The 14,640-nt window shown below is 41.9% G+C and overlaps 1 protein-coding gene across 5 annotated transcripts in view; it reads left to right on the top strand.

Annotated features, from left to right (window-relative positions):
• The window catches only part of RUNX2 (RUNX family transcription factor 2), a 157,078-nt gene that overhangs the window by 80,014 nt on the left and 62,424 nt on the right, over window positions 1-14,640 (top strand). For 2 of the 5 annotated variants that reach the window (XM_063153130.1, XM_063153128.1), the window contains one exon: window positions 8,413-9,770. The exons of the other annotated variants lie outside the window; for them this stretch is intronic. In XM_063153130.1, coding sequence (XP_063009200.1) covers window positions 8,413-8,891 — 479 coding nt within the window. In that variant the 3' untranslated portion in view covers window positions 8,892-9,770. Of the gene's footprint in view, window positions 1-8,412; window positions 9,771-14,640 lie in introns of those variants that run through there. 5 annotated transcript variants of the gene reach the window in all.

Here is a 14,640-nt window from a genome sequence, read left to right as displayed (position 1 = left end):
GCGAAAGGAAAATTTGGATAGGGAGGGAAAAGGAGGGGTTTAAAGGGTGAAATAACAGAGCAATGCCAAGGGCTTCCCCCCCTTCTCTGTCCCTGCAAAACATAGTTCCTTTGTGTCTGCTAGAGGATCAGATGGTATTTCTGAGTTAGTAGCATGCAGTGGAAAAGTACAATTCATGACAACATTGGAAACAAATATTTATACTGGACAGTTAAGGCACATTTTTCTGAAAAGAAGAAAAAAAAGAAAAAGGAGGAATAAAGTAGCCTGTGAGCCATGATGTATATTATCTTCCCATTCACTGGATTTACTCAGGATTCCTGTCCCGCTGCTCTCCATCGCCGTGCCTACTCCACAGCCCTGTGGTTTCACCCCCTTGCTGTATACAACACTCTGAGGTTGCTCTCCAAGAAAAGCCTCAAGTGCTCCTGCTGATGCCTTTCGGCTGGCGAAGAGCAGTGACTGAAATTCAGGCAGGAGAATTTGGGGAAGAGCGAGCGGAGAGCGCTGCGCGCTCGTGTGCATGTTTGTGCCACGCGGTGCTGCAGAGCTCCTGCACTTATTTCCAGGAAACTTTATTTACTCTTTGGTTCCAGTGCAGCCCGTAGATTGCCTGAGACTTTAAACAAGCAGGGGGCTTTTGATACACTGCCAGTTCCTTTCCACCCAAATCACCCGTGACAGCTCCAGACTGGAGTCACTGAGATGAGATAGCAAAGGCTGAGAAGTTCAGAGGCTCCCCATCACACCAGGTCAACAGGCATCCACGGGTGGCAGGTCATAACCACCAACCCAGGATCTATTTCTATAATGTGACCATTTGTCCCCCTCCTGTGGTTCTCATTAGGAAGGTTTATAAATCCTGAATAAGTGAGGCGACATCTATGAATGAGATGGTGGTGGCTGAAGCTTCCACAGCTTCATTTCTGCTCCCAACAGTCCATCTAGAAGGGGTTGGTTGTGATGTTCCCTAAATTGATGTTCCCTATTGATGTTCCCTAAATTTTAGATGAGTTATCTCTGGGAGTGCAGAGAGCAGCCACCTGTGTTTCAGTGCTTAATGTCACCCAGCAGACCTCAGTGCCTTAAGGAAAGAAAGCAGCTTCATGCAGCAGAAAAGTGAGGGAGCAGGACAGGTAATGACAGAACCCAGGCTGAAGAAATGCAGAGAAACTCCAATTTTGGTGTTAAGCAATATAACATCTCTGTTTGAGAAATGCTCTCCTTTATTTGCACGAGTGGTACTTTAATGGCCACTACTAACTATGTTATTTATGGGGTGTTTCTCCCAGCAAAGGGCTTAGGTGCAGCACCATAAATTCAATGAAAACGTCTATCTGCAAATTAATCTGTGGCATTTTAGGTGCCAAAGACCTGTTACCTAAATACCAGGAGGCACCAGTGTGCAGTTTACTGTGTGAACTGGGGTACTGAGGGACTGTGAGAAGTGATGCACTGGAATTAGGGTCTTGCCTGCTGTATGTGAGGCTCTGAAAGGGTTAAAGTGTTCCTTCCTCCCTCTGACTTTTGTGAGGCTGCTGTGCTTAATAATGTTGCAGTTTAAATGGTCCCAACTAGGCCTTGAAGTTAACACCTTGTTGAGGTGAAGAAAAGAGGAGGGGGGGCAGTTCACACCTTTTCTGCAGCTATTGTTTGCCAGGAGACCTTTCTGGGGCGACCTGGGGGGGGGGGAAGAAATTGAGAAAAAAAAATAATGTCAAATGCTTTTTTACTTTCTTTTCTCCTGAACTAAAGGGAGGGAAAAGAGCATTTAAAAACATATCGTTTCCTATGATAAATTGTTCCAAAAATCCAGATGACACGTGGTCATCCGGAATGCAACCCAGCGAGGGAGAAGCCCGGTGCATCATTTCTGTGGTGCTGCATGGCCCTTGCCCTCCCAGCACTTAGACACTTGCTGCTGGATGTGTGGAAGTAACGTCCCTGAGCTCCTGCACGAAGCTGAGCACCAGGGTAGGTTTGTGAGATCAGGACCTAAGAGCTACAGCTGTTAGGAATAGGAATAGATACAGGAGGAGATGTTTTGGGATCCCTGGGAACTGCAGTCCTCCATCTCCATTCTTCCAGAGGGAAGGTGGTACAGCAGCTTTGGAGAGACAGAGGCTTGCCTGGAAGAAAGCAGGAAGATGATGCTGTGTGTGATTCAATAAACAGCAGACACAGGGAACAAGAATTTAACAAAATGAATTTAACAAAAAGTAACACTGTCCCCCTGATAAAGAAGGATGCTGGGGGAAAACCCAAAGAGATCCAGATGGAAAATAATCACTCCCCAATTAAAACACACTGCAAAGAATCCTTCAGACTGGCAAAACCAGGAGCTCAGAAATTAGAAAATCGCAGTCCTTACATTGCCTGTGCAACTTTAAATCAGTCTCGTTCTGCTTACGCATTATATTACAAATTTTAATTACAGGATCACATGATACTTTTCCCACGGGATTCCTGTCTCATTCAGTGCACAGGATGGACAGTGCTAACTTAATGAGCAGCTCTTCAATATTTTGTTTGCTTCTTGTTCTTTGCATTTCCTCAGGCCTTGCTTATTGCAGAGCATTAAGTGCTGCTCTGAAGAAGGAATCCTTAATTTCTTGCTTGGCTTTGCTCTAATATTTCTGCCATAGCATTTGTATGGCACAGTTCACTGCAGTGCAATATTCCCAAGAAAAAAAGAACCCTCTTTAGAAAGAGAAATGAGACTGACCTTAAGGTCTCATGTCGTTCAGTGCCCCCTCTGTGTGTCACCTACAGCACAATTTCAGTTCTGTCTGTGTCCTTGCATTCAGACCTGTGATCCCGTTGGCTTCAGCTGCAGCTGGGAATGTTTAGCACACGTGCAAATCAGAAGCCAACATCTTAGCTGCACACAGAAAATGAGGGAAGTGAAAATGGGATTTGGAGACATTTCAACTGAGTCATGTAGGAGCCATGTGGCAGAAACATATAAAATCCAGTTAACTCAGGAAATAATTGGGTCTCTCTCGCCTTGTTCATTTTACCCCTTCTGATTTCTTGGAGCAGTGGATCTGGGGAATATATAGACAATGGTCTTCTCTTTTCCTCAGCTCAGATGCATCTCCAGAGGTAGCCAGCTTGGGCAGGTTAATGAGAAAGGAATAGCATCTTGTGTAGCTGAATGCTTTGTCATAGCACATTTGGAGAAGTATCTTGAATGCTGGTGTTCCCAAAGTTTCTCTCTCTTCACATGGTAACCTTAATAATATCCCTTTGTTTGCCTCTGGTTATGTTTATAGTTTCTCAGTTTCTAAAAAAAAGCAAACCCCAAATAACCCCACCTTCCCAAATTTTACTTTGCAATGTTATAGGAACACCCTCATGGTCTCCTTTCACTCAGGGTCTGCCATCCCAAAGAATGGAGCCATCAATGGACTGATCCTTCTTAGGCTGGCATGGGGACAGGTGGCAATGTCCCTGTGTTTCAGCAATGTTTGCAGAAAAAATGCTAGGACTTGTGACTCCTGGATTTCATTCCAGTCTCCAGACAAGTGTCTTTATAGGGGCACAGACTTTTCTGCCCATTTTTAGTCAGAGTGCTTATGATTTGTTCATATTTGGCTGGATTTTCATGACAACATCTCACACACAAAAGCCACTCCTATTCCAAAGTTCAAGTCCTTACTTCAAAGCATGGAACTGGTACAGCTTTTCAAAGGAAGGCTCCTCGGAGTTTAAGATTCGTAAAACAATGTATTTTTCCCAGCAGAAGAGTTTCAGCTGAAATTTTAAAAACAAATAAATGCATAAATCAAAATTTAGCCTGAGACAGACGCCCAGCATGGACAATTTCAGCCAGAGCATTTAAAGTTTGGCAAAGCTGTTAGAGACTGAAATCGTCTCATCATGTGAAGTGTGTGGCATGTTTCATCCAAGGCGATATTATCAGCTGTAAGTAATCCAGGCTGTGCTTATAATTCAGAGTCATAGATGTTGGGAAGGAAAAAACTATTTTAATAGGTCAATTAGCACAATGTCCCAGCCTGAATTGAACTGTTGAACAAAACCCCACAAAACCTAGTTTCGACTTCAGCAAATGTCTTAACACTGAAGTTCCCTGAAACACAAGGGAATCATTTAGCTACTGGTAAATAAATTTAACTATATGTTGCTGAATTTCCTGGAGACAGACTGTTCAGTGAATACAGAATTACTCTGGTTTTCGTGCATCGAAAGATTCTGCATTGACTTGATGGGCTAGAAATTTCCCCATGAAACATATGTAATAACTCAAGGGGACTTTTTTTCTTTTTAGTGACCATTTATAGCATTAAAGAACAAAACAAATTGTAATATTTTTAAGTTATAAAAATATCCCATAAGTCTTTAAAGTATATGTTAGCTGGCTGTACCTACAAGGAGTTAATCTGTCCACAGTACATTATGATCTTTAATAATTGGGAATGATTGACCAAAGTGCTGTAAACCTGACAGAAATTTGTTGCCTGATTTTCTGCAAACCACAAGTGCAGCTTATTAATTGAGACCTGAGCATTAATTAGCACTAGCTTGCATCTCTAAACTGCAAAAGAGAAATGACCTTGAAACATGCAGCTGTGAATGGTGGAGCTGCAAAGCTGCAGCAGGTAAAATTGGGTTTTCAGTGCGAACACAAAACAATTTGAGCTGGCTGCTGGCAAATGCCCAGGTCTAGGGTTTTTACTGAGGCTTCTGCATCAAAATAAGTGAAGCCACATGGAATTTTAATTGTTCTTATTCTAAATATGAAACACACTGGAGCAGTATTCTTGAATCTGGGATGTTAGCATATATATTGGCATATTAACATGAGCTTTTCTGTTCTAAACATTTAGCTCTCAGAAAACTAGAGTGCCAGGCTATGTTAGGAAGGAATCAGATTGGAAAATTTATAAATTGTTTAACCTGGACTCATTCAGATGTAAAATGTTTAGGTTTTTATTTTCAAAAATACTTTTTTTTTTTTATTGTTAAGCCCAGTCAGCTGATGAGACTGTAAAGGAGAAGATCAATTGCTGTGCTCTTTGATGTGTCCCTCTTTCTGGTGGCACAAAATAAAGTCTGTTCTCTTTATACAAGTGTTGTTTTGCAATGTGGTGCCCACGATGTAGAGCAGAGGGTCTGTGCTTCACCCATTTAGTGCAAGCTATCACGAGAGTGGGAATTCACAGATGCAAATGGTTTTCTTGATCTGACAAAGGAAAAAATTAGCATAGAACTTTAATCCTCCTGGGGGAAGGAATAAATAAATTATTATAATATTATAGTTATTATATACTTGCACTGTCATGTTACTGTATTGCTGATCCACATCACTGTTTGTGCACAGCTGGATATACAAAGATGGGTGCCATACCCAGTAGAACTACTTCTCTTCCCAGCCCAGCAAAGAGCTTAACATGTATAAATGAATAGGAGTCTGGGGTTTCCAAGTTCAAACCAAAATCAACCTTAACATAAGGAGGTAGCACAGAGAAAGGAGGAGAGTGAAAATGCATCAGCAAGATTGAACATCAGTGAGGGTGGCAAGAAGCTGAGATTTAGAGATGACTTTTTATTAGGTTTCCCTTAGAAATGAGACTGTAGAACAGAGAAATTTTTCTGATCTTTAAAAATTATTTTACATAATGGAGATACAACAAGGCTGGGAACAAATTGCAGCCCTGTGCAGGGAGTTATGGAGACAGCAAAAGACACTTGGGCAAAAGGGGAGTTGGAGAAGTGAGTATGCAGGAGCTGTGCAGACACAGCCATGACTGAGATAAGACAGGGTTATGGTTGTTTGGCCTTTTGGTAAATACAATTGTGCTTTACAAGCAACAGTAAAAACAAACAAGTGTGGATTTACTAGGGTACATAAGGAGGTCTGCAGCCCCACATTTGAAATGCCTACGTGTGGTGTGCACATTCCCAGTCATTCCACACAGACATAATCTCTTGGCAGCACCATGCAGATAATGTTTGGATCTAGCTCTGAAAGGGAGATTGCCTTTTAATGTGCAAAATTCTGTGGAGACCTTTGTATTAAGGAAAAAAAAAAGAGTATTGGTTGCAAAGAAACCAAAAATACCAATGCTCTTCTACACCCTTAGACTCGCACCAATTCCACCTTTGATTGTAAAAACCTTGTTTAGCTTCTATCAGGGTAAACCAAGAGCAACTCTGTTCATGCTTGGAGAGTTGCAATAACAATAAATAAATAAAAAAAAGAATAAGCAGTAGCAGATTGAAAGTCAGTATTTTGAGCAGCTGGGGAAATTATGTTCTAACCTTATATTTCCAGATACGTATCAGACCTGTTCACAATATAAAGGATAGTGTTCCAAAATTACAGCTTTGAATCTGGGTGGTATTGCCTCTGGCTATTGTTTGCAGTTGGGAACGAAAGGAGTTGCATCAAGTAGTAGAGTGTTTGCTATAAAGGTACAAGTTATATTACATTCCAGGGAGCTGTGATTGGAGGGGTTGATGATGGAGACAGACCCATTCACCCATAGGTCACTGATCCAGCCCCAGATAAAGATAATAGTAATCACATTGTCATCAGAGTTTGGAATGGGCTTTTACTGCCCACTTATAGTTCTGTGCTTAATATTGTTAGAGATGGAGGATTATAATCCCCAGGTTTCAGGCTGATTTGGAGGCTTGGCTGGCTGTGGGCCAGGTCCTCCAGTCTGAACCCAAACTGCTCCTGAGCTTTGCCCCACTGCTGCTTTTAGATATCATTGTAGGCATGGGTTCACTGAGCTGGGAGGACAGGCCAGAATAGTGATCTGAATTTCAAAATGTGCCACACAAGGTGGCAGAGGGGTCTGTTTCTTACAGCAGAGTGGACCAGGAACAGAAGGGCTGGAGAGACCTTTCTTTTACAAAGCAATGTCAGCAGGGCAGATCTGAAGCCTGTCCACAAGGAAAATCATTGTTTCATCTTAAAGTGAGGATACACAGAACATTTTACTGTTTAGCACATCAGTTTGGCAGCTAGAAGATGCCATATTTTCCTTTTAGTTAAGTCAGGTTCAGCAGACTGACAAAGAGGTGAGTGAACCCTTGGATCTGCAGGGCTGTAAAGCTGTAGGAGTGTCAGCAGGAAGTGCAGGAAGGGTCCATTTGATTTCATAATTTTCCCCCTTTATTTACACCCTGCTCTTTTCAGCTCTCTATAAATGTATGTGTCTGCTGCATACTGGCCATTGCATTTGCCTCCTCCTGCTCTGTACTTCCTCATTAGGCTTTCCCTCTTTCCCCTCTGTCCTTTTCCCACACCCTCTTTGTTTTCCACTCTTCTGACTCTCAGTACAAGCTTTCACCATCTTTGTCTTCTGCTCCTGTCCATCCCACAATCTCCTAAGCACATCACCAAGCTAATGTTTGCTTTCCAGTTCTGCTCCAAAGCTTTGGGTGTTTGATGTGGGATTAGAAATTAGGCAAAATGAGTTTACCCATCCCTGTTTTGCGTTAGACTCCAGTTCACAGCGTTACCATCCAGACGTTCACAGTAGTCATAAACTGTGTGGTCTTTTTTTTTTCAACCAGACTGCAGAGACTACATATGAAAACAAATTTTTTTTCAATGGCAAAAAGAGTGTTGGGCTTGTAATTTTCCATCAACTTCTCTGAAGAGTAAAATCTGCATTTTTTTCTATCAGCTTAATGGCCTTGTCCGTCCTTCAGATGCAGCAAATTGTTTTTTGGCCAAAGGAAGCAGCTGAGTGGATTCTCACCTAAATAAATTGTTTTAAGGCAAGAAGTGGGTCTTAGTCACCCCCAGTGTAACTCTCCTGGTGTCAGTGGTGCAGTTAACTTGGTGTTGCCAGCTCTTGTAGCTTTATTACAAGTTGCAAAGTGATTTCTACTTTTCTGGAAACCCCAGCTCCTGACAGCCTGTGCTGAGGTGGGAATCTCAGCTATCGTGTGCAACCAGACCTGAGTTTCTCAAGAGGCTCGAGCAAAAAAACAGAGACACATGACCCTCAAAACTCTGAAAGCAGAAGGCAAATCAACTACAAGTCCACCTTTCTTTTTTGGCTCTTTTTTAATCTCTATATTTTATCAAATTTTTGTCCCCTTTATTTTTTGGCTCTTTTCCAATCTCTTGATTTTTCAGATTTTTTTTTCCCTTCAACCTGACTCATGACCTTTGAGCACTTCAGGTTGGCAATGCTGCTCCCTCCATTGGCATCAGTGGAGTTAGACCAGGGATGAGTTTGGCCCAGCGCTTCCAGAAGACAGATGTGTGACTCTGTTCCTTGCAATGTGTTGCTTGATATGATCTGCTGTTCTCTTGGGGGCCAAAATAAGTGGGTTATCTTAGAAAAATAAAATTCTATCATCACGTGATACAAAAAATGGTATTTACAGAATTGTTTTCCCCCGTCTTTTGTTATAATTTTTTAGGTGCTTCAGAGCTGGGCCCATTTTCAGATCCCAGGCAGTTCACAAGCATTTCATCCCTCACTGAGAGCCGCTTCTCCAACCCACGAATGCACTATCCAGCCACCTTTACCTATACACCGCCAGTCACCTCAGGCATGTCACTGGGTATGTCCGCAACCACTCACTACCACACCTACCTACCACCTCCCTACCCCGGCTCTTCCCAAAACCAAAGTGGACCTTTCCAGACCAGCAGCACTCCATATCTCTACTATGGCACTTCGTCAGGATCATACCAGTTCCCCATGGTGCCGGGAGGGGACCGCTCCCCTTCCAGGATGCTCCCGCCGTGCACCACCACGTCCAACGGCAGCACACTGCTAAACCCTAACTTGCCCACCCAGAGTGACGGGGTGGAGGCGGATGGCAGCCACAGCAGCTCCCCAACCGTCTTGAATTCTAGTGGCAGGATGGATGAGTCCGTTTGGAGGCCGTACTGAGATTTCTTCCGTAGCCGGCCCGACCTCCGCAAGCCAAAAACAAAAATTCACCAAACCACCAAACAGTCGACTAACTACGAAGTGCCTGTTTTTTGTTTCTTTTTTTTTAAAAAAAACCAGATTTTACCAATATGTGCAACTGTGTAGATGGGATGATAATGGCCATAAATAACACAAGAGTTACCAACATACCACAACCCATGTTTCAGATTATGTGAATCAAAACACATATTTTCTTTTTCTTTTTTCCCCTTGGAAGCATTTTACCTTGTTTTATATTTAAAATGTACTTCCTACACACACACAGACACAAAAAAAATCACCCCCTCCTTTTATTTTCTTTCTTTTTTTTTTTTGGTATTTTTTCTTCTACTTTTTTTCCCCTAGAGTTTTGTAATAACTAGTGAGTACTTTTGCCAACAAGGAGAGAACGGACTCCCCGGCTATCAGGAGAAACATGGTGATGCAAGGCAAAGGCTGCATTCCCTTTTATTTTAATAGAAAACCAGAACTAGCCATGAACTCCAGATACAGTTGCAATCATACAACGTATGGGACCCTCTCCACACCTGTAGTGCAATTCACCTGGTTTGTATTGGTGCACATAAAAAGGAAAGCAAAGAGCAAGTTGCTTCCATTTTGCTATGATCCATTCAGACGAAAACAGCTGTCCCAAAAAACTCTGTCCGAGCCTTGCTGTGCATAACGGTTGGAATTTCTGTGTTCATTGCTTTCTTGGTTTGTTTTTGGGTACTTAAAGAGAATGAGTTTTCAAGTTAGGTGAGCCAACCCCAGGGTTTCCTTTTTGCTTTTGTATCCGTTCGTTTTGCCTTCGATTAGCCAAAAACCAAAAATAATAACCAAAACCTTGAAAAACAAAAAAGCAAAATGTTATTACTTATGCAAAATATGAGAATGGCAATATATATTACTAGAGCCAAAATGGTATACATAGTATTTGTGTTTGGCTATGTTCTTTTTTTTTTTTTTTTTTAAATTATAAATGTGTAAAATTTGAGGTTGTTTGCTAACATGAATCATCATTTAAGTTTAAAAGACTATTTATAATTATTTAATGACATTTGGACCCTTTAAACGTTTCTTAATGTAATGATATATTGACTTCGGTCTCTAAAAGTGTTTTTTGTTTTGTTTAGTTTTTTTTTTTTTTTTATTACATTTCTGCAATAGTGTAAACCTCAGACCTTTACCCAACTCTGAAAAGCAGTTCCAGTGTGAACCAGTTTACAATGTGACTTAAAAACAACAAACCCAACCTAAATGCATCCACATCAAATGATTTGGGATGTAGGATCTTTTTATATAACTTATGAAGGAAATATTGTGTTTAAAATATTTTTATTAGCTGTCTGGTTGCCTTCAACACAGTCTTGCCTTTTAATCAGTAGTTGTGGAGACACTGGAAAAATGGTAGGAAGGATGAAATATTTTCCACCCTTCCCCTAATTTCTTCTTCTCCAAGGATTTTTTCTCAGAACTTCAAAATTTGAAAAGATTCATATTTAAAATGGTCTATTTTGACAGCATAATTTGGATTTCAACAGGGTTTTTTTTTTCCCGAAGAAAAATCAAAACCGTTTCAAAGCCCGTATTTTGCAAATGATGAATTGTTGAATATCTCAGAAGTGGGATTAAGGGAGAAATGGTGAAACATTTTCCCCTCCCCTTGCAATTTCAGCCCACTCAGTGGAATTAAAAGTTTTCAAACTTGAGACAGAAACTGCCTGGTAGCGAGTCACCACCCATTAGCATTAAATGCGGGAGCCGTGCAGATGCTGTGGTGGCTCCGAAGCTGATGTGGCTGTTGCCGTGTTAGAGGGATGAGCACAAGGGCAGCAATACTCACCTCTGCCCACACAGGAGACACAAACTCACCTTCAAAGCCACCCTGGGGCTCCCAGGGGTGGCACCAGCAGCACCCAAACCCCAATCTGTCTGTGGCCCAGGGCTGCCATGGCATGCAGGGAGGTGACATGGCATTGGCTGGACGTGGTGGGAGCTGAGTCATCCTCCCCACGCTCTCCCCAGGCAGGTGTTAAGCCTGGCTTAGTGGGATGTTCAGCACGTGCCAGTGGGCTTGGCCAAAGCTCCCTCCTTCCACTGCCTCAGTCACCGCTGCCCGCAGCCTCCTCCAAGCTGCTCCTTGGGTGATCTTTGGCTACCTCCAAAGTACAGCAGCAAATCAACGCTGGGCACAGCCACACAGAGCCGGACACTACTGCTCATTAGCAGCGAAGCTGTTAACGAGCTGCCCTTAGCATGGTACAGCCCTCCAATCTGCGTGATGACGTGCTCTTAAAAATAATAAATTAATAAAGTCTTTGCCTTCTAAAGGTTGTATACCAAGTATGCTTAAAGTATAAGTAAGACACTTTTTTTTCTTCTAATACTTAGTTTTCCTTCAAAGATGGAAGCTGTAATTGATTCTATTTATTGTTGGTTTGTGGTAGCTTGAAGCATACCACTGTCCATTTATTTGTAACTGTAAAGTAACGTTTGTTAGTCTCAGCAGCACTTAAAAAACCAGTGTCTGGTTACACATTTCAGTTTTGTTTTTTGTTTAGTAAGCAAGAGAAAAAGAGATGTACTGCCAGTGCAAGCTGTTTCCTATTTAATAAAAGGTACTATATTTGTACATTATTTGTTATTGCTGAGAAGGGCTTTTTAAGGTTTACTGTATGCATATTAAGTAATTTTTAGGGTGCTTTTGTGTCGAAATGTTGTTAAGAGTGGCTGCAGGCAGCAACCCAGATTTTCTTTTTTTTTTCCTTAAGACTTTGTTGTAAAATTCAAGCACTTCGTTTTTGTTTCTGGATAAATCCAGCACAGACCAGACTTTTGTTTTGCCCAATACCAACAGGACTCTGTTTGTGTCCCCGTGGTTTTTCAACTGGACCTTTAGGGACAAACGTTGAAAACGTTTTCTCCACCCCGTCAAGGCATGCATGCCTGATCAAGTAGTGATCAAGTAGATCAGTGCCCTAGTCTGACCTGGCTCTGCCTGCTTGAGATAGGAAGGAAAGGATTTTTTAAGTACCTGTGGACAGAGGAGCACCAGCCCCTTGACTTTCAGTAGATCCCCAAGCTCCTGAACCCTCCTGGTGCCTTTAGAAAATATGTCCCAGTACATCAGGCTGGTCATGGAGAGAGTGGTACAGGCTGAGGCAGAGATGCTCATCAGAGCTTTCAGAAAATGCTTTCAAGTTCACTTGGAAATGCTCTTGAATCAGATTTTCAGACCCAACCGGTGCTATGTAGTGAATCATATCAATTTATCTGAGCTTTTGTGAGGTGCTTGGCATCACAGAACAGAGTTTTCTCAAAGGTACGACAGCCCTTCCCTTCGGGCAGTGGCAATCTTCGGCACCGGTCATAGACTTAAATAAAAAAAATTGCCTTTTTTTTACCTTCCAGCTTCATATCCTACCAAAGACTTTCTTACAGCACAACAGGCACAATGTCCCTTTTGCTGAACGAAGGATTAAATCCTCCTCTCCCTCCTTCTAAGGGTAACCAGATTGGGTGCAGTGGGTTGGGACAGAAAAGTAAAGGAAATTATTTATCCAACAGCATAATTCATGTGACATTTATAATTTCCTTTAAAAGCCCAGCTGCTGTGTCTTTCTAGCATTGAACCTTTGTTGCCAGCAGTCCCCTGAGCAAAGACTTACCAGTTTCCACAGGTACCATCAGGAGTGGGGAGAATTTTTGCACTTTCACCCTAAGCAAAGCAAGGCTCAGTCCCATGCTGGGCTGCAGCAGCAGCAGCAAGCCATGAGCAAAAGCAATAATTAAACCTGGATCAGCCATGAGCTCAAAGAAGTCCCATTCTCTGCCCCCCTGAATTTCTTGTTGTTTTTAAATAGAATGCATTTCAGTTTAACATTTTCTGAGAAGTTTTTTAGATGTTTGTTTACTTCCATGTTTACAGATAACTCTTTGCTTTTTTTTAATGCAGTACTTTTAAGTATATCAGCCAAAACCATACTTTTACAGTAACTTTAGGTAATATGAGTGACATTCCAATTTTTTTTGTTGTTAAATATGCTTTACCAATCTTGAATTTCTGCTGGAACAAAATATTTGTAGCATTTTGTGTAAATACAAGCTTTAATTTTTTTATTTTTTCAAATGCTGTCACCCAAGATTTGCTTTTCATGCACATATTGTACAAACACTCTGCTTTATGCCACAGACGATGATTGTGGATCAGTTTACTTCAACTTCAAAGGGACTATTTGTATTGTATGTTGCAACTGTAAATTGAATTGTTTGGCATTTTCTCATGATTGTAATATTAATTTGAAGTTTTAATTTCATTTTCAATAAAATGGCTTTTTTTTTTTGTTAACGTTCTTCTACGCTTCTTTTTCTTCCTTGTCTTTTCTTGGCACCAGGCACGGTAAAGCAAGCACATGGTAGGACATGGGACCAGGCCGTCTGTGGCTGACCCATCAATTTCTGCAGCACTTCAGTTTTCAACTAAATATACAAAGCAAGTTTCCAGACCCTTGGGTAGTGAAAGACACCTTCTAAACCTGTTGTCAAATGTTGCTTCTTTTCCTGAGCCTGCAAATTATTGAAAATTGTGTTTCTTAGAGGAGTGCAAACTGTTCTCGTCCATCTTGCTAGGCCACTAACTCTGGAATTGAACAACTGGCATTACCCAGGACATTCCCAGGGAAAACTGGGATAGATTTCTAAACTGGGAGGGAGGGATTTGGATTTGTGATGCTTTTCCATGATGGGGGTTGAGCTATCCCCACCTCTTCCTGGTCAGACCTGAGGAATGCAGTCCCAGATAATCTTGTGATTTGCATGGCCTGAGGCAAGAATAGTTTTCAAGCAGCAGAAGATGTATGGATTGGGAGGGGACTGAGGGAGGAGGCTATTTTTCCTCCAGCTTAGTGTCAGGTGTAGGAGGAGATGCAGCTAATAAAGGTGAGGTTAAGTTCACCCTAGGCTGTCTGCAGGAGGAGAGGACAGGAGTTGTGTGCAAGCTTGTGCCTGGTTTCATAGTAAGTTCTTATCCTTTTTAGATATTTCTTGAGTCTGCAGAAGAGAAATAGTAGCACAGAGAGATGTGAGGTTCTGTTCATTTAGAGAAACCTTTTACTCTGAAGTTTAAATGTCACTGATACAGATTTTAGGAGCTCTTGTTGGCTTTACCATGGACCTACACATTTCTTGTGTGGTGGTTAAAACTCGAGGGCTGTTTCACTCCAGCTCATAATCCAAGTCCTGATTGTAGGGAAGCTTGATCCAAGAGTAAGGGACCAAGCAAATCAACCAATGTTCTGTAGTGTAGTTACTATAGAAATTGTTTTGTGGGGGACTCATGCTGCAAGGATTAGTGCTAAGGCTTTCTGCTGCCCTCTGGCCACACAGATTAACCCATCTCAGCTACCCACTGTCCAGAGGGACCCTCATTATAGTCTTGCTTTCATGGTCACTTAATGCAGATTCTCATCAATGGAAATAAAAAATGTTCTCAATTTTGTATGGTGAAGTGCTGGAACAGGTGCCATGGGAGTTTGTGGCACTTCTGTTCCTGGAGATTTACAGGGCCCAAATGGTAAAGCATGGAACAGCCTGGTCTGACCTTCAAGCTGAGGCTGCTTGAGCAGGAGGTTGGTCTGGAGACCTCCCATAATTCTTTCCAAGTTATTCCATGGGCCTGTGAGGCAGGCTGGGAGCTGCCTGCTACAGGTTGTTGTCTGAGATAAAA

This window comes from Melospiza melodia, chromosome 3 (assembly GCF_035770615.1).
Source record: "Melospiza melodia melodia isolate bMelMel2 chromosome 3, bMelMel2.pri, whole genome shotgun sequence".
NCBI lineage: Eukaryota > Metazoa > Chordata > Aves > Passeriformes > Passerellidae > Melospiza > Melospiza melodia.
Note: the sequence above shows the minus strand (reverse complement) of the source record. Positions and strands in the feature narration are given on the sequence as shown.